Raw genomic sequence first — 21,194 nt, 5'->3', positions numbered from 1 at the left:
CTACTGGTAATTTTTCTAATTATCATCACTCCCTTTCATTTATTATTCAGTACATTTTTTATTTCAATTACTGTACTTTTTAATTTGATTTTCTTTTTTAGAGCAGAAGTTTGACTTTGTTAGATTCAAACTGCAAAACTATTCAAGGACAGCAGCTGAAATCTCCCTTCAACTCTTTTGTCTTTAGCTCTGTCTGTCCCATACATTTATCTACTAGGATAATTCAGACATTTATAAATAATTAGGGGATCCCACTTTCTGGCTCTCTCATTTCTAAACTTAATCTTCACATTCTAGCAATTGTTTTTGTCTTGAATTGTCCTCTAGTTCTTCAGGCCAGAAAGAATGGATTTTCTATGGTAATTCTAGTAGTTGCATGTGGTACCAACTATGCCCTGCTCTCAGGTAAAAAGGCATAAACCAGGGAACTCACACAATGTTGTTCTCCTCTTCTAAGTGTCTATTCCAATCAGAAAGTATCAGTTTTTGAATGACCTCTAGTACCTTTAGGTATTTTTTTCATGCTTTACCCAGTTATAGGAGCCTATTCAGTCATACCTAAAGCAGAACAGGATCCTATGTATAACTGATTCTTTGACATTTATGAAGACTTGCTCAGAGGTCTATTACACAGTCAATTCTTATAAATTTTCCATGTGTTCTTATAAAGCATGTATATTTCTAATATTGGATATAAGGTTCTTTGTGTTAAACCAAGTTTATTAATTTTTACATATTTAATAGTTTCATTTGCTTTACCCACCATTTGAAGGCAGTGTGGTAAAATCTCTGTTATGAAGCTAGATGTGTCAATTTCTTCCTCAAGCAGTCAATTAATGATTTTAGGTTATAGTCACAATGATGGTGATGATACTATTTCAGATGACTGCACTGGAAGGACAATTAAAGTTATACCATAATGTTCTTATAACATTACATACATCCAATAATTACACAGAATCCTTAATTAACATGGTAAACAATTTGAGTGTTTTATACAAAGAGAATGATGTAGAATCTCTATTATAGGGGTGCCTGGGTGGCTCAGTGGGTTAAGCCTCCTTCTTCAGCTCAGGTCATGATCTTGGGGTCCTGGGATTGAGCCCCGCTTTTTGCTCATCAGGGAGCCTGCTTCCCTCTCTTTTTGCCTGCCTCTCTATCTACTTGGGATCAAGTATTTATCAAATAAATAAATAAAAATCTTTAAAAATTTTCTATTATGTAAAATTCTAACACTGAAAACAGCATTCTGCAAACATCATACAATAAATGACAATTACATACTTAAAAAAATAAAGTTATAATCTGTTAGCCATTTACATGTCTTCTTTGGAGAAGTGTCTGTTCACGTCTTCTGCCCATTTCTTGACTGGATTCTTTGTTTTTTGGGTGTTGAATTTGAGAAGTTCTTTATAGATCTTGGATACCAGCCCTTTATCTGTAATGTCATTTGCAAATATCTTCTTCCATTCCATGGGTTGCCTTTTAGTTTTGTTGATTGTTTCCTTTGCTGTGCAGAAGCTTTTCATTTTGATGAAGCCCCAATAGTTTATTAAAAAAAAAAAATATTTTATTTATTTGAGAGAGAGTGAGCAAGAGCAAGAGAGAGAGCAGGGAGCCTGATAAGGGGCTTGATTCCAGGACCCTGGGATCATGACCTGAGCTGAAGGCAGACAGTTAAGCTACTGAACCATCCAGGTAGTGCCCAATACTTGATCTTTGCTTTTGTTTCCCTTGCCTTTAGAGACGTGTCTTCCAAGAAGTTGCTGTGTTCAAGGTCCAAGAGGTTGCTGCCTGTATTCACCTCTAGGATTTTGATGGATTCCTGTCTCACATTTAGGTCTTTCATCCATTTTGAGTTTATCTTTGTGTATAATGTGAGAGAATGTTCCAGTTTTATTCTTCTGCATGCAGCTGCCCAATTTTCCCAATACCAGTTGTTGAAGAGACTGTCTTTTTTCCATTGGATATTCTTTCCTGCTTTGTCAAAGATTAGTTGACCATAGAGTTGAGGGTCCATTTCTGGGCTCATTACTCTGTTACATTGATCTATGTGTATGTTTTTGTGTCAGTACCATTCTGTTTTGATGACCACAGCTTTGTAGGATAGCTTAAAGTCAAATGGCTAACAGACACATGAAAAAATGCTTCATATCACTAGCCACCAGGGAAATAAAATCAAAACCACAATGAGGTACCACATTACACCAATGAGGACAGACAAAATGAATAAGACAGGGAACAACAAATGTTAGCAAGTATGTTGAGAAAGGGGAACCCTCCTACACTGTTGGTGGGAATGCAAGTTGGTGCAGTCACTCTGGAGAACAGTATGGAGGTTCCTCAAGAAGTTAAAAATAGAGGGGCACCTGGGTGGCTCAGTGGGTTAAAGCCTCTGCCTTCGGCTCAGGTCATGATCTCAGGGTCCTGGGATCGAGCCCCACATCGGGCTCTCTGCTCAGTGGGGAGCCTGCTTCCTCCTCTTTCTCTCTGCCTGCCTCTCTGCCTACTTGTGATCTCTCTCTCTGTAAAATAAATGGATAAAATCTTAAAAAAAAAAAAAGAAGTTAAAAATAGAGCTGCCCTATGACCCAGCAATTGCACTACTATGTATTTACCCCAAAGACACAGAAGTTGTGAAAAGAAGGGGCATATGCACCCCAATGTTCATAGCAGCAATATCCATAATAGCCAAAAGAGCCAAGCAAGATGCCCTTCAGCAGATGAATGGAAAAAGAGGATATGGTTCATATATACAATGGAATCTAATTCAGCCATCAGAAAGGATGAATACTCAACATTTGCATCGACATGGATGGAACTTGAAGGTATGCTAAGTGAAGTAAGTCAGTCAGAGAAAGACAATTATCATATGGTTTCACTCATAAGGACATAAGGAATGTAGCAGAGGACAATAGGAGAAGGGAGGGAAAACTGAAGGGGAAGAAATCAGAGAGGAAGACAAACCATATATATGAGACTCCTGACTTTGGGAAATAGACTGCGGGTTACAAATGGGTAGGTGGGTAGTTGGATGGGGTAACTGGGTGATGGGCATTAAGGAGGGCAGGGATGCGATGACCAAGTCCTATATGCAACTAATGAATCACTGAACATTATATCAAAAAATAATGATGGGGGCGCCTGGGTGGCTCAGTGGGTTAAAGCTGCTGCCTTCGGCTCAGGTCATGATCCCAGGGTCCTGGGATCGAGCCCCACATCGGGCTCTCTGCTCAGCAGGAAGCCTGCTTCCTCCTCTCTCTCTGCCTGCCTCTCTGCCTACTTGTGATCTCTGCCTGTCAAATAAATAAAATCTTAAAAAAAAAAAATAATGATGTACTATATATGTTGGCTAATTGAATTTAAATTAAAAAAGAAAAAAAGTTATAATCTGACCCACTTTTTTTTTTTTTTTGATAGATCAATTCTGAATGTAGCTTTGAGGGCAAAGCTCTACAACAATCAAAACATCACTTAAATGTTCTTGCCATACCTAAATTAGCAGTGTGTCAAGTAACTGAGTGGAAAGAATACTAGTTTGGGATTTAGGAAACCTGAATTTGAATCACAGTTCTATTGGTAACAGGCTGTGAAACTTCTGGCAAGTACTCCACCCCATACATCTTCCATTCTTTTCCTCTTTTGATTTCCACTGCTCTCATTTATAAAACAGGAGGACTAAACTAGACCAGATACTATGAAGGCCTCCTCTCTGGTTCTGATATTCTCTGTGTCACTAAGATATTTATTTGGTCTATTAGACACAGACTTCACATTACTGATGAAAAAAGTGCAGGTTGTTCTTGACAGCCTGAATAAGTGCCACACAGTGAAAGGAGGTACTAATATGCAATTGGCATCAGGAAGAGTACCATTACCTGTGGAGGACTGAAGGATTTCTAATCCCATGTAATTAACTATGGAGTCCATGTTCTGGCTCCTTAATACAAAGAAAACAATGTGGTTAACGGCCAGTTCCAGGCTTTCAAACAATGTGGTTAATGGCCAGTTCCAGGCTTTTGCTGTTATAATGAAAATCAAACAGGCACCTGCATGGCTTTGCAAATGACTCAGCAAAAAACAATCCCCTTGCTGTAGGGTTGCACTTGTATTTTCTTTGTTTATATAAGGAACTTTCTTGTCACCTTCTGAAGTGCTCACCAATAGACTCTTTGATCCAACAGTATTATATCAAATTATTTAAGGTTTGTACATCACTTTTCTTTTCTTTTTTTTTTTTTAAGATTTTATTTATTTATTTGACAGAGATCACAAGCAGGCAGAGAGACAGGCAGAGAGAGAGAGGAGGAAGCAGGCTTCCTGCTGAGCAGAGAGCCCGATGTGGGGCTCGATCCCAGGACCCTGAGATCATGACCTGAGCTGAAGGCAGCAGCTTAACCCACTGAGCCACCCAGGTGCCCCATGTACATCACTTTTCAATTAACAAACTCCTTGGCTAAGAAAATATATACACATACTATATCAGCATATTCTTTAAAATATTCCCTGAAGAACAGGTCACTATGAATTAAAACTAAGGATGCTTTGAAATATTTAACGCTTTTTAAAATGCAATGAAACATCAAGAAATTATGTCTTTTAATTAAATGCTTTTTCAGTGAATCCTACTCAGACAATATTAGATATGTATAAAATTAAAGTCACAAATATGTTGCTTTGTCTCATTTGTCAATTCAGTAAAATGAGGACACACTGATTCAGGTTACAGGAAGGGAAACCCTGATAAGGGCTCAGGAGACTACGACCCAGGTCATGGTTTCATTACTAGGAACTTATATGTTCTCTGTCACATTTCAATTTGCTCATCTGTAATATGGACTATTTACAATTTCAAACAGAAGTCTGTTAATCTATTTTCCCGGCACTCAGTAGTACTTTCACTGGTCTTTTAAATGATAAAAACATGTAATATAAATTTACCCTCTAACAATTTTTAAGTATATATTACAATCTAATTAACTATAAGCACAATGTTGTAAAACAAATCTCCAGAACTTTTTCATTTCACATGACTGAAACTCAATACTCACTTAATAGCAGCTTCCCACTTCCCTTCATCCCAGCTCCTGGAAACCACCATTTTACTTTCTTTTTTATGAGTCTGACTACTTCAGATATCTCAAATAAGTGAAATCATATCATGCAGTACATGTCCTTGTGTGACTGGCTTATTTTGTTTAGCACACTGCCCTCAGGTTCATCCACATTGTAGCATAAGACAGGACCACTTTCTTTTTTATGGCTGAAGAGTGTTCCATATATGTGTGTGTGTGTGTGTATGTATGTGTATGTATACACACACACACACACACACACACACACACACACACATTTTCTGTATCCACTCATCGTCAATGGACATTTAAGTTATTTCTACCTCTTGGTTATTATGAATAATTCTACATTGAACATGAGAGTGCAAATGCAGGCCCACCTCTATTTATTGTGCTTCACATGGAAGATTTATGGCAACCCTGCACTGAGCAAGTCTACTGGTGCCATTTTTCCAACAGCATTTGCTCACTTCATGTTTCTGTGTCACATATGGAAATACTTGAAATACTTCAAATTTTTTTATTATTATATTTGTTGTGGTAACTTGTAATCAGTGATCTATGATGTTATCATTTTAGTTGTTTTGGGGTACCATGAATTGAACCTATATAAGATGATGACCTTAATAAAGGTGTACGTTATGACTGTTCCACCTACCAGCCATTCCCCCAACTCTCTTTCCTTGGGCCTCCTTATTCCTTGAGGCACAATAATGAAGTTAGGCCAATTAATAACCTTATACTGGCCTCTACATGTTCAAGTGACAAGGAGATTTCCAGGTTTCCCACTTTAAATCAAAAGCTAGAAATGACTGAACGAAATGAGGAAGGCATGTCAAAAGCTGAGACAGGCCAAGAGCTTAGTCTCCTGCATTAAACAGTTAGCCAAGCAGTGAATGCAAAGGAAAAGTTCTAAGGAATTTTTTTTTCCTTTAAGGAAATTGAAAGTGCCACTCCAGTCAACACACAGATGATAAGAAAGTGAAACAACCTCATGGCTGAGATAGAGAAAGTTTCAGCTGTCTAGATAGAAGATCAAACCAGCAACCACATTCCCTTAAGCCAAAACATAATCCAGAGGAAGGCCCTAGGTCCCTTCAATTCTATAAGGGCTGAGAGGTGAGAAAAATGTAGAAGAAAAGTTAGCAGAGGTTGGTTCATGAGGTTTAAAGAAAGAAGCCATCTCCATAACATAAAAGTGTAGGGTGGAGCAGCAAGTGTCAATGTAGAAGCTGCAGCAAGTTATCCAGAAAATCTAGGTCAAGTAATTAACGAAAGTGGCTACACTAAACAGCAGATTCTCTCAATGTAAATGTAACTGCCTCATAATGGAAGAAGATGCCATCTAGGACTTTCATAGCTAGAGAGGAGAAATCCATGACTAGTTTCAAAGCTTCAAAGGGCAGGCTGACTCTCTTGTTAGGGGCTGATGCTGCTGGTAGCTTTATGCTGAAATGAATGCTTATTTACCATTCTGAAAATCCTAGGGTCCTTCAGAATTACACTGAATCTACTCTACCTTTGCTCTATAAATGGAACAAAGCCTGGATGACAGCACATCTGTTTATGAACCTGTTTTACTGAATACTTTAAGTCTACTTACAAACACCTACTTGCTTAGGAAAAAAAGACTTCTTTCAAAATACTGCTGCTTATTGACAATGCACCTGATTACCTAAGAGTTCTGACAGAGATATACAATGAAATGAATGTCGTTTTCATGCCTGCTAACACAACATCCATTCCATTGATCAAGGAGTTACTGTGAATTTCAAAAGTTATTACTTAAGAAATACACCTGTAAGGCTGTAGCTGCCACAGACAGTGATTCTTCTGATGGGTCTAGACAAAGTAAGTTCAAAACTTTCTGTAAAGGATTCACCATAGATGCCATTAAGAGTATTTGTGATTCATGGGAAGAGGTCAAAATATCAACATTAACAGGAATTTGGAAGAAGCTGGTTCTAACTTTCATGGAGGACTTTGAGGGGTTCTAGACTTCAGTGGAAGAAGTAACTGGAGATGTGATGAAAATAGCAAGAGAATTAAAAGTGGAGCCTGAAGATGGGGCTGAAAGGCTGCAATCTCGTGACAAAACTTTAATGGATAAAGTGTTGCTTTTTTAAGGATTAGGACAGAAAGTAATTTCTTGAGATGGACTCTGATGAAGGCGCTAGAGAGATTGTTGAAATGACAAAAAAGCATTGAGAATATTATATAAAGTTAGCTGGTAAAGCAGTGGCAAGATTTGAGAAGACAGACTCCAATTTTGACATAAGTTGTACTGTGGGTAAAATGCTACCAAGCTGCATCACATGTAACAGAAAAATCATTTGTGAAAGGAAGAGTCAACCAATGCAGCTAATTCGTTTGTTGTCTTATTTAAAGAAGTTGTCAAATAAACTTAATCAAGGACATGAAAGATCTTTAAATTTGAAAAGTATAAAACATGATGATATAAGTATAAAGTATATATATATATATATATATATATATATATATATATATATGAGTATAAAGTATAAAACTAAAGATGACACAAACAAATGGAAAGATGTTCATGTGCTTCACATGGAAGATTTATGGCAACAAATACTCTTAAAATGTCTATATTACCTAAAGCAATCTACAGATTTAAAGCAATTCCTAGCAAAATATCAATAGCATTTTCCACAGAACTAGAACAAATAATCATAAAATATGTGTGGAATTTAAAAAAAAAACCCAAATAGCCAAAACAATCTTCAAAAAGAACAACAAAACTGGAGGTATCATAATCCCAGATTTCAAGATATACAACCAAGCTGCAGTAATTAGAAAAGTATGGAACTGGCACAAAAATAGATCAATGGAACAGAATGGAAAGCCCAGAAATAAATCCACAATTATACAGTCAATTCATCTTCAACAGAAGAGGCAAGAATATGCAATGGGGGGGGGGGAACCTCTCCAACAAGTGGTTTTGGGAAAACTGGACAACTACATGCAAAAGAATAAAACCAGATGACTTTTTTTATACCATACTAAAAAAAAAAAAAAGAGAGAAAGACCCTCAGAATGAGTTAAAGACCTAAATGTGAGACCTGAAACCATAAAAGTCCTAGAGGAATACACAGGCAGTAACCTCTTTGACATCAGCCACAGCAATTTTTTTCTAGATATGTTCTTGAGGCAAGGGAAGCAAAAGTAAAAATAAACTCTTGGGACTACTTCAAATTTAAAAGCTTCTGCACAGAAAAGGAAACACTCAACAAAACTAAAAGATAAACTAGTAAATGGAAGAAGATATTTGCAAAGGACATGCCTGATAAAAAGTTAGTATCTAAAATATATAAAGAACTGCTACAACTCAACATATGGGATATGGAATACAGCAGAGGATCACAGGGACAGGGACAGAAAACCAAATGGGAAGGAATCAGAGAGGGAGACAAACCGTGAGAGACTCTTAAAATCTGGGAAATAGACTGAGGGCTGCAGAAAGGGAGGTGGGTAGGGGGATGGAGTAACTTGGTGATGGGCATTAAGGAGGGCATGTGATGTGATGAGCACTGGATGTTATATGCAACTAATGAATCACTGAACATTGCATCAAAAAGAGGAGATTATGCTGAGTGAAATAAGTCAAGCAGAGAGAATCAATTATCATACGGTTTCACTTATTTGTGGAGCATAACAAATAGCATGGAGGACATGGGGAGTTAGAGAGGAGAAAGGAGTTGGGGGAAATTGAAAGGGAAGGTGAACCATGAGAGACTATGGACTCTAAAAAACAATCTGAGGGGTCTGAAGTGGTGGGGGGGTGGGAGGTTGGGGTACCAGGTGGTGGGTATTATAGAGGGCACGGATTGCATGGAGCACTGGGTGTGGTGAAAAAATAATGAATACTGTTATGCTGAAAATAAATAAAAAATAAATTAAAAAAACTAATGATGTATTATATGTTGGCTAAACAAACAAATAAACAAAATAACAACTCAACACCCAAGACAAATAATCCAATTAAAAAATGAGCAGAAGACATGAACAGACAGTTCTCAGAAGAAGACATCTAGATGGCCAACATATGAAAGGAAAAGATGCTCTGCATCACTAATCATCAGGGAAATGCAGATCAAAACCACAATGACATATCACCTTATACCTGTAAGAATGGCTAAAATAAAAAACAAGTAACAATAAGTGTTGGCAAGGATTAGAGAAAAAGGGACCCTAGTGCATTGTTGGTGGTAATGCAAACTGGTACAGCCACTGTGGAAAACAGTATGAAGATTCCTCAAAAAATTAAAAGAATTACCTTATTATCCAGTAATTCCTCTATTGGGTATTTACTGAAAGAATATGAAAACACTAATAAAAAGAGATATATGCTCCCCATGTTTATTGCAGCATTTGCAATAACCAAATTATAGAAGTAGTCCAAGTGTCCAATGACAGATTAATGGATAAAACCGTGGCATATCTCAGATTTGCTGACTTGTTCGTGAACTAATGTGATCTCTACTGAAAAATGTTCCATGTGCACTGAGAAAAATGTGTATTTTGCTGCTGATGAATGGAATATTTTGTATACATGTATTAGGTCCATTTGGTCTGCAGTATTGTTTAAAGCATCTGTTTCCCTAATTAGTTTTCTTTCTGGATGTCTATCCATTATCCAAATTTGGGTACTGAAATCCCCTACCTTTATTGCTTTGCCATCTTCTTTTTCCTTCAGTTCTTTCAGTGTCTGCTTCTTATATCTGGGTGTCCTGATAGTGTCTTTGTATTTAAATTGTTATATATTCCTGGAAAATTGAAAATTGTCCTTTATATCTTCTAAGTCACTTTAGGACTATTAGTAATAGTCACTTTAAGACTATTTAGTCTTATAGATGTATGGCCACTCTACTCTCTTCAGGTTATTAATTCACATGGCATATCTTTTTTTCAATTCTTTCACCTTCATCTTATGTGTGTCCTTAAATCTAAAGTGAATCTCTAGAGTCTATTTGAGTAGACACTATATAATTGGATCTTGATTTTTGTGTGCCATTTTATTGGGGAGTTTAACACACTTATATTACAGTAATTATTGGTAGAAAAGGGATTATTTTGTTTTCTATCTTGTAGTTGCCCTGTCCCTCATTCTATTCCTGCTGTAGATTTGTGCTTTTGTTCTGCAGATTGTTTTGTAGTAACATGCTTTGATTCCTTACTTTCTTCTGTATCTTTGATAGGTATTTTCTTTATGTTACTAGTGGGCTTACATATAAAATAGTTGTAATGATCCATTTTAATCTAATAATAACTTCAACTGTAAACAAATATGCTATCCTTTTACTTATCTCCCCAACATTTTATTTTATTGATGTCACAATATATATGTATATTTTTATGCATGGAGCCCAGTGTGTGGCTTGAACTCATGACCATGAGATCAAGAGTTGGATGCTTAACTGACTGAGCCACCCAAGTGTCCCACAAAATACCTATTTGTATATTAGGTATTCATTAATGTATTTTTATAGTTATTACTATACTTTTATATAGAAATATACAAGTTGTTACCATAAAGTTTCTATAATTCTTTGTCAGAATTAAAATGATTTATAGCCTCCTTGTTATAGTAATGCACAATTCTGAATCACCAGCAAGCTTTACACAGTTGACCTTTGAACAACATGGGGATTAAGGGTGCCAACCCCATGTACAGTTGAAAATCCTAATACAACTTTCGATTCCCCTAAAACTTAACTACTAAGAGTCTTCTGTTGATTGGAAGACTTATGATAACAGACAGTTAATTAACATGTATTTTGAATGTTACATGTATTATATACTATATTCCTATAATGATGTAAGCTAAAGAGTAGACCATGTTATTTAAAACATCATAAGGAAAAGAAAATACACTTATGGTAACATATGTTTATTTAAAACATCCATATGTAAGTGTACCCATGCATTTCAATCCCATGTTGTTAAAGGATCAATTAGACTTTCATATGCTTTCCATATTGGTGTTTGGCATCCTTTTGTTCCTACTTGAAGGACTCACTTTAGAATTTCTTTTTAAAATTTTTTAAAGATTTTTTTAAAGTAATCTCTACACTCAATGTGGGGCTCAAACTCACCACCCCAAGATCAAAAGTTGCCATGCTATATGGACTAAGCCAGCTAGGCATCTCTCGCTTTAGAATTTCTTGTAAGGCAAGTCTAGTGGTGATCATTCCCTTAGGTTTTATTTACCTGGGATAGCTTTTTCTTCTTCATTTCTGAAGGATAGTTTTACTGGGTATAGTTTTCTGGGTTGGCCATTTTTTCTTTTAGTATTTTTAATACATCAGTCTATCCCTTTTGACCTGCAGGGTTTCTGGTGAGAAATCACTGATTTTATCAGGGTTCCCTTGTACATGACAAGTCATTTTCCTCTCACTGTTTTCAAAATTCTCTCTATGTCTCTGACTTATGACAAGTTGGTTATGTTGCTTTGTGTGGATTTCTTTGGGTTCATTATAGTTGGGAGTTTGTGGGACTTCTTGAATGTGGATATCCATTTCCTTCCCCAGACTGAGAAATTTTTAGCTATTATTTCTTTAAATAAGCTTTCTGACCCATTCTCTCACTTTTTGGGAGTACTATAATGTGTATATTGGTCTATCTGATGGTACTGCATGCATCTCTTAGGCTTTCTTCATTCATTTTCATTCTCTTTCCTTTTTGTTCCTGTGATACAGTGTCTTTGAGTTCACTCATTCTTTCTTCTATTGGATCAAGCCTGCTCTTGAAATCCTGTACCCAATTACCTAATTTTTCAGTTCAATTATTGTATTCTTCAGCTTTAAAACTGGTTTTAAAAATTTTTTCTCTTTTTTAAATTTTTTTCATGCATCATTTTATTGAGCTCATTGAACACCTTTATGATAACTGTTTTGAATTCTTTGTCAGTTAATTCATATACCTGTTTCTTTAAGATTGGTTTCTGGAGATTTATCTTGTTCCTTTGTATGTGCCATATTTCCCTGTTTCTTTGTGTGTCTTATACCTTTGTTTTGGGATCTGCACATTTGGGAAAAAAAAGGGGGGGACTTCTTCTAGACTTTACATCCTGACTTTGTAAAAAAGAAGACACCAATCACCTTGGCTAGGAAACCTGGGGGCTTCTGAAACCTTTTTGTGGATTATGAGACAATTTTTCAATTAGAGAGTTTTGTTGGTTTATTTTAGTTCCTTTTTCAGGACATCATAATCTCTTGCTCCCTCTGGTGTCTGTCTGCAACATTTTAAGTTCTCTGGTTCTCAGCAGCAAGCTGCCCTGCTCTCTTGTTAACAGGGGATACTAGGCATTCAAAGTATGCCAGCTCTCTGTCAGTGTCTTGAGTCAGATGAGACAGGTTCAAGACCCTTGGGTAGCCCCCCAAAAAGCCAGAATGCCACTCTACTCCTCTCTCCCCTCTTAAGGAGAACCCATGAACTGGGGTATTTTCTGCTAGTGCTGAGCTGTGCTGGTTGGGGAAAGGGGGAGAACACAAGTAAAATGAAACAGTTCTTACTCATTTCAGTGTGGCCATTCTTGGCTTTGAGATTGGCTGGAGGTACTGCAACATATTAACTGTTTTCTGGAATTCTCATAATGGTATTTTGGTCCATATACTGTTTGGTTGGTGTCTCTGTGGGGTAGTGAGGGCTGGGACTTCCTGTTCTGCCACCTTGCTCTTTTTGCTGGTGATTTTATTGCCTTCCAGTGTTCATGTCTGGTCTCCTCAAGGAGACATTTTGAAGCTAGAGACTCATGTTCTGTGCACTGGAAAGATTTAGGCACAGAAAAAAAGGTGCTTAACCATGCTTCTAGAATGGCAGAAGTAATCTGCTTTAGCATATTTAAAAACTCTCATGCTTCTTGGAAAATAATACATGTATGTGAGACTTTATCCTAGATCATGTCTATCTCAATGTACCATTTTTACAGGGCTCCCAATAAATTCCCCAAGAACTTATCCCCAAAATCCTACTTTGAATCTCTACTGCAAGGTATACTTTACAGTGCCACCTGTGCTAATTTATCTTTTGTAAAAATCGTAACTCAGAATTGTAGGATTTCTACCCTTCCTCTGAGCATATTGAAATCCAATTTGTTCCCAAAACCTTTCTAATCCTCCAAGTTAGAATTCATTCATTAAATATTTAAGGAGCACCTCTTATGCGCCAGGTACTCTTCTAGGTTGCTTAGGCTCTGTAGCTCTCATTATGTGACATAACTTCTTACAGCTATTCATGTGTGCACTTCTTCCTCTCTTAACTGGGCTTCTGGAGTGAAGGAAATGTGTCCAATTTACCTCTGCAACCCTGGCATCTGTACAGTGCTTTGCACATAATCTATATGAAATACAGGAATGCTAAAACAAAGGCAAAGCAGCTAGACAAAAAAAAATTTTTTTTTCTAAACCATCTCAGTTTACTAAAGAACCAAAACAGGCTGAAGTGCTTCATTATTGGGTATCTTATAAATCCCACCAGATCTCAATTAATTAGCTTCTTTTACGCTTCCTTCTCATCCTTCTGGAAAACGTGTTGATGACTATTTTCTATCCATTACTTACAGGGTACTGCAAATTAATGGTCCATATTTTTGTTACATTAGTATCAAACCAATTATCAAGAAAAATGGAAATGTATTTAAGTGATTTCAAGAAATGTAAAAATCACCATCCCTAGCCATCTCTACCCCGTCTCTCCAAATTAGGAAACACAACCTCTTCTCCCAAGTGTCACCAACTGAGTCATAGCACTACTAGAATTGACAGCTACAGATTAAGAAACCTAAAAGGAACTGTAAAAACAGGAAGTGCCACGTATAAGGAAAGGAGGAAGAAAATGTGTTTGCCAAACATGTCCCAGGATTACAGCTCTGAACTAAGCAAAATAAACACAGAATATGCCAAAATCCACTGGTTTGGAGATTAAAAGCTATTCTGAGTGTCAAGAAACCATGAGGTCACAAGCAAGGAAATACTACTTAAAGGAAACTAGGGCTTTCAAAGTAGAGGGGGAGCATGGAGCCACTTACAAGCTTCTGGCACATGGTAGACATTTAGTAAATGATAGCTATTATGAAGAGCTAAGGTCTAGTCCAAATGTCCCTCCCTTTGTGATGTGTCAGACTACAAAAGCCCTCCTCTGTGCTCCCAATGTAGTTTGTATACGCTGCCATCACAGTGTTTGCTACATCGAATCTGTGTATCTGTTCCCACTCCTAAAATGGGGTTTGCCGGGTGATGGGGATTATAGTCCATGCTTCTCTGGAAGTAGAAATAGTAAGCACTTAATTATTTTTTAACAGTATTTTTAAAAAAGATTTTATTTATTTGAGGGAGCGTGAGAGCAGGAAAAAGAGAGAGGGAGAGTGTGTGGGCACAGGCACCAGCAGTGGAGGGGGTAGGTGGGGACAGCAGAGGAAGCAGATGCCCTGAGGAGCAGGGAACCTGTTGCAGGGCTCAATCCTGGGACTCCAGGATTATGACCTGAGCCAAAGGCAGACACTTAACTGACTGAGCCATCCAAGCACCCCAGTAAGCACTTAATTATTAAGTATGAAAATAATAAACTATTTTTCTATGATATCTCCTAATAAGAATAAGTTTTGAACAGAAAAGACTGAAAAGCTAGAATAGAAGATCCTGTCTGTAAATCTTCTTACCCATCTCTTCACATTTCAAAGGCTTTTTTGTTACCTCTCCTGTTCAAAGTATATAAATGTCTCTTCTTCCATTACAGTATAGAATAAGTTTCACAGAATAAATTCTGCCAGATGATGCAGCATGAAACATAGTGTTTTTTTTTTATTTTTTCACATCTTATTTTATAATAATATTAAACTAAGAGATATGGTTCAAAAACAGAGTTCTCTTCGCTTAGTACCTCCTACTGTTAACAAATTACAAAACCATACTCTAATTAAAGCAGGAAATTAACTATTCTGTAGACTTAAATGAATTTCCTAGTTTTCCCACTAACATCCTCTTCCTGGTGTAGGATCCCACATTTAATTTATTTGTCAGTACCTCTTCCAATCTGTGACAGTTCTCCATTCTTTGTCTTCTGTGACATTGACATTTTTGAAAAGTAGCAATTAGTTATTGTATGGAATGTCTCTCAGTTTGGGTTTGAGAGACATAGGTTTGACTCTCAGCTCTGTGACTTTCTTTCTCTGTAGTGTTGGGCAAGCCACTTTCTCTGGGACTCCAGTTTCCTTGTTGGTAAAAGGGATAATAATACTGACTTTGTGTTTAAGAAAATTAAATGAGGAAATATATATTAAAATGTCTGGAATATAAGGCCATACAACAAATAATAAGTCTTTTCTCCTTATCCCTGCCTTTCAACTATATTGAGTAGAACTTTGTGCCAAAATGTCTTATCCGTATTTCAATGCTTTATTTTACAGATAGAACCAAATAAAATTGGCCCTCAAGTGATGACACAGTATCACCATGATAAATAGCCATTGCTGTACTGTTTTAATCAGTTCTAGGTTTGTGACTTTGTTCTCTCTCACTGGCGACCCCTCTCATCTTAGTATGCCTGCTTGGAAGGGCCTCCTCATTCCCTTTCTGATTCTCAGCTTGAGATGCGTGGGGATCCACCACTTCTCTCACATAGTCATCAATGACACACTAAACCTACTAAGTGTCAGGCACTGTGTTAGGATCCTGGAGAAGATGATAAGTTATCTTCTATCCTTGTTGATTTTATGGTTAATGGGTAGACAGACAATTAAACAGTTAATTCAATGTGATGAATTCTATGAATAATTTAATGCCTAGGAGCACATAAAAATTTCCTAACCTGGACCTGGGGAGAGTCAGGTTAGGGAACGTTTCATGATGAAGGTGCCATTATGTTTCAGTTAAGGTCTGTAGAATGTACAGAAATTAATCAGAAGGGAGAAAGAAAGATAGCACAAGGCAAGTAGTTTAGAAAGAGGTATTAGAAGTATGTGCTGAGTGAAAGTAAATTGGTTCTGAAAAATAAATCTCTTGTGTTGTAAACTTGTAGCTTAAGAGAGGTTTTGTGTCAATACCTCAGGGGCTCAGAAACTTCACCAGGAAACTTCTGGTCCCAGGGCTGTGTTCTGGAGGCTGCAGTTGACAGACCTAAACCTTTGGATATTATACTGAGCTTACCTCTTTCAACATCTGTGAACTGAAGTAAAATTTAAGGCCATAACTGGTTGCTTGTTCCCATTTCAAAAGTATAACAGGTTAGCCCCTTTTTGCCAGAGAAGTTTCTTGCTTCAAAAAACAGATATCAAGGGCCATCAAAAAGTCCTTTATAAACCACCCTTTTAACTGAGTTGGCAAGAGAAGTTATGAGGCTTTCCTAAGCTTTCTTCCCTCCTACAGCACTCATTCCTGTGGGCTCAGAGGTTTGGCTTGGAGTCCAGCTGACTCTGAAGTCCCAGTCTAACCATGTAAATCTGCGAACTTGGCAAATGTTACAATATATTATCTATTAAATACTGGAACTTAGGAGAATCCAATAAGAGATTTCCAAACTAAGAGGTTTCTTTGCCAGTCCGTAATTTACTCACCCCATCATCTTTACTCTTTTTCACTAGAGGGTAAATAAGCTAAATTCTTTGAGTTTTCTCCACAGGGAATATTTCTCAAAACTTAACTGCTTCTAACTTAAAGCAGTAATATTACATACCGTCAACTGGTGTATCAGGAGGTCCATTAAGAAGGTAATCTTGTTACTAAACAGAACATCCGTGCAATTTTCTGAGCAGTTATTGCAGGTGAGGTTGTAAACGTTGATTGCATTGCAGAGAGACCTAATAGAAGGAGAGAAACACCATTTGTAAAACTTGAGCAGCTCTTCTATACACAGTTTAAAATATGTAAAACGAATGGTACAAAAGCAATAGGCACAAGATGGAAATCATTCTGAGAAAAAAAAAAAAAGCGCCAAATATTAAGTACAAGGCCCATCAGCTAGATATAAAGGCTTATAATTTTTTATCCAAGGCCAGGTGTTTGTTAGTTAGTTGTCTCTTACTAATTTCTTAGTTACATAGCAGGTAATGGAAATGTATTTAATAGTCTATCTGATAATGTCTTTTTTAATTTAAAATTTACTTAGTTAACATAGGGTGATACAGGTTTCTGGAGTAGAATTTAGTGATTCATCACTTACATACAGCACTCAGTGCTCATCACAAGTGCCCTCTTTGTTAAGAAAGTTTTTTTTTTTTTTAAGATTTTATTCATTTACTTGAGAGAGAGAGAGATAGTGAGAGACAGCACAAATGGAGAGGAGAGAGAGAAGCAGGCTCCCCACTGAGCAAGGAGCCTGATGAGGGGGTCGATCCCAGGACCCTGAGCCAAAGTCAGATGCCTAACTGACTGAGCCACCCAGGTACCCCCACTATGTTTTTTTAAAGATTTATTTATTTGAGAGAGAGAGAGAGAGACAGAGCACATGTGTGCACGGGGTTTGGGAGGGAGGTGGGAGAGAAGGAAAGGAGGAGAAAGAGAATTTCCAGTATATTCCCTGCTGCGGGAGGAGCCTGACATGGGACTTAATCCCATTACCCTAAGATCATGACCTGAGTTGAAATCAAGAGTCAGGTGTTCAAACAACTGAGCCACCCAGGCACTCCACAAGTGCCTTCTTTATCACACATCGCCCATCTAGCCCATGCCCTCCTCCCTCCCTCCATCAACCCTCAGTTTGTTCTCTAACGTTAAGAGTCTCTTACGGTTTGTTTCCCCCCCCCCCACTTCCCATATGTTCATCTGTTTTCTTTCTTGAATTCCACATATGAGTGAGATCATATGGTATTTGTCTTTCTCCGACTCATTTCACTTAACGTAATATACTCTGGCTCCATCCATGTTGCAAATGGTAATAAGAGTTCATTCTTTTTGATCACTGTGTGATATTCCATTGTGTGTGTGTGTGTGTGTGTGTGTGATATTCCACACACACACACATCTTCTTTATCCATTCATCAGTTGATAATGTCTTAATAATCTAAGGATTAGATACCTATCACCCAGGAACTCTGGGCCTGGAACTTTGAATAATACATGAAACAAAGGTCTGTCAAAGCTCCTCTTCCCAGATCTCCTGGTCCCAGATCAAGGCAGATGATGGAAGAAGGAAGAATACATGAGGACAAACTAGATGCTTTCTCTCTAAGAACTGCAGAGTTCTGGGGAGTGAGTACCCTGCCTGCTTAGAGACTGTATGGATAAGGATTCAGAGCACCTCAACACAAGAAAACCTAGAGTACAAGAGTCTAAGGTCAAACTGTTCAAATTTATGTTTTCCTCTTCAGGGATAAAACCAATTTACATATGCCATCATTCAAAGAAACTTTTGGAGCCACATACTCAATGGGCACTCTTCTGGGTACTTTGAAAACTATTTAAAACTAACACTGCCTGAGTGATCAATGTGGATTCTGGCCTGTCTAAATAAATCTCCTGCTTAAGTCCCAAGTACAAATGAATTAACGTAGTCTATTAGAACAAATCCTATAGGACCATGATCCTACAGGATCAGAAGCATCAATATCACCTGGGAATTTCTTAGAAATGCAAATTCTCGGGCCCCACCACAGACCTGCTAAATAAAAACTCAGAGAGTAGAGTCCAGCACTGTGTGCTTTAACAAATTCTGCAGGTAATTCAGATTCACCTTCTAGTAAGAGACCCCCGGCTCTAGAATAGAGGCTCTATAGTTTGAGCATTGGAATCTTTAAAAATACATTCTTGCCTGAGTTCCTCCCCTGAAGATGCCAGCTGGGTGACTTTCATATATCTGCGTGTTTCAAAAGCTCTATGGGAGCAATTCTGATGTGCGTATAAAGTTAAGAATTGAAAAACCACCATATGAGTATTCATTCACCTAACAAATATCTAAGTGCCTATGATTTTCCAGGCATTGTTAGGTGAAAAAAACAGCCAACCTCTCTGCCCTCATTTGGAAGAGAGAGAGTGAGAAAGCTCCTGTTGTACTTCTGATCATCTGTTTGTCTGATTTGGTTGGACCTTGCTTCATATAATTGATAGGTTCCTGAACTCTGGGCATAAGAGTATAATTGTTAAGAGCAACAACCCTAGGGTAAGATATATCTAGGTCAGAATCCCAGTTCTGCTGGGGCGCCTGGGTGGCTCAGTGGGTTAAAGCTGCTGCCTTCGGCTCAGGTCATGATCTCAGGGTCCTGGGATCGAGTCCCACATTGGGCTCTTTGCTCAGCAGGAAGCCTGCTTCCTCCTCTCTCTCTCTCTCTCTCTCTCTCTCTCTCTCTCTCTGCCTGCCTCTCCATCTACTTGTGATCTCTCTCTGTCAAATAAATAAATGAAAAAAAATCTTAAAAAAAAAAAAAAAAGAATCCCAGTTCTGCCATTTGAGATTTTAGGAAGCTACATCTTAGCACTGGTAAATCAGTAAATTAACATCTTAGTAAATTAGTAAGTTAACATCTTAGTATCCATTTTATCACATATAAAACCAGGATAATAATATGCAGCCTTCACATAAGCATCATGAATAGTAAATGAGACAATACATGTAAAGTACTTAGGAAAGTGCCTGGCACATGGTTAACTATAAGTGATAGGCTTTATTTAAGTTACTAATCTTATTATTTTTGTTATGAATAAGGCACAAATGGAATTTAATAAACTGAGTCAAATTAAAGCATGATATAAAAGTTATTATTCCCAAGATCATGAAGCACATTGTTTCCCAATTGTTTTCCTGGTACACTGGCATGAATGAAAAAAGGACTCTAGGCAGCACGGCAGCAGGAGACTCAATTCTGTCTGGCTTCACTCAATCCCTGAGGCCTGTACAGAAAAACCTGGACCATACTAAACTCATTTATGATAAATTGTTTGGAGGCTCTACTTGGTAAGTACTTCATAAATGTAAATCAGCACCATTTCACTTATCAGATAATATATCTAGATGTTGCTAAAGAGTGCTTTTCTGGGTGCCTGGGTGGCTCAGTGGGTTAAACCTCCACCTTTGGCTCAGGTCATGATCTCAGGGTCCTGGGATCGAGTCTCGCATCGGGCTCTCTGCTCGGCAGGGAGCCTGCTTCCCTCTCTCTCTGCCTGCCTCTCCGTCTACTTGTGATTTCTCTCTGTCAAATAAATAAATAACATTTAAAAAAAAAAAGAGTGCTTTTCTTTTAAATTAAAAAATAACTTGTATTTATGACAAAAATAATTTTTGTTAATTTTATTTTAAAAAAATAGCTTCCACACTCAGCATGGGCGTTGAAGGTGTCACCTTATAAAAATAATTTTCAAAGTAATTGTAATAAATTTGGGAAAGACAAGGACAAAGAAATAGTACAAAACTATCAAGAAGCAATCTGGGGGCGTCTAGGTGGTTCAGTGGGTTAAGCCTCTGTCTTCCGCTCAGGTCATGATCTCAGGATCCTGAAATCAAGCCCCACATCAGGCTCTCTGCACAGCAGGAAGACTGCTTCTCTCCCTTCCTCCCTCCCCACCTGCCCCGCCGTCTACTTGCAATCTCTTTCTCTCTGTCAAATAAGTAAATAAAATCTTTAAAAAAAAAATAAAAGAAAGAAGCAATATGGTATTTGTACTTCTGGTCTTTGTTCCCTTACTCACATAAATGTACATTTATTTAACAAATACATAATGAATATTTCTCCAAGACATTTAATATTCTGTAATAATGGTCTTCAGGTTTTTTTGTTTGTTTGTTTTTTAAAGCAGCAGAATGCTTTCCTACTCAGAAGATTAAAAGCTTACAAAATTTGGGGGTGCCTGGCTGGCTCAGTCAGAGGACCATGAGACTCTTGATCTCAGGGTTGTGAATTCGAGCCCCACATTAGGTGTAGAGATTACTTAAATAAAAATAAGCTAAAAACAAAACAAAACTTAAAAAATCCTAGTTGCTTAAACCAGAGAACTGATAAAACCAGAATTGCTCTGACTGAAGCAGCAGTGTGGAAGCCAGGGTCCTACTCTGTTTTCTCCTCTCAAAAAGCCTTGAAATTTTCTTCAGAGACCTGAGGGTATGTTCCCATGAAGTGCAGTAAAAACTACTGAGCTTTGGGGCACCTGGGTGGCTCTGCCTTCAGCTCAGGTC

At 37.6% G+C, this 21,194-nt stretch overlaps 1 protein-coding gene across 2 annotated transcripts in view; it reads right to left on the bottom strand.

The window, feature by feature from the left end:
- Window positions 1-21,194, bottom strand: part of SCAPER (S-phase cyclin A associated protein in the ER) — a 524,869-nt gene that overhangs the window by 135,811 nt on the left and 367,864 nt on the right. For both annotated transcript variants that reach the window (XM_082735980.1, XM_082735981.1), the window contains exon 25: window positions 16,767-16,890. In XM_082735980.1, coding sequence (XP_082592106.1) covers window positions 16,767-16,890 — 124 coding nt within the window. The remainder of the gene's footprint in view (window positions 1-16,766; window positions 16,891-21,194) is intronic.

This window comes from Mustela nivalis, assembly GCF_964662115.1.
Source record: "Mustela nivalis genome assembly, chromosome: 6".
Lineage (NCBI taxonomy): Eukaryota > Metazoa > Chordata > Mammalia > Carnivora > Mustelidae > Mustela > Mustela nivalis.
This window is presented reverse-complemented; position numbering and strand designations above follow the sequence as displayed.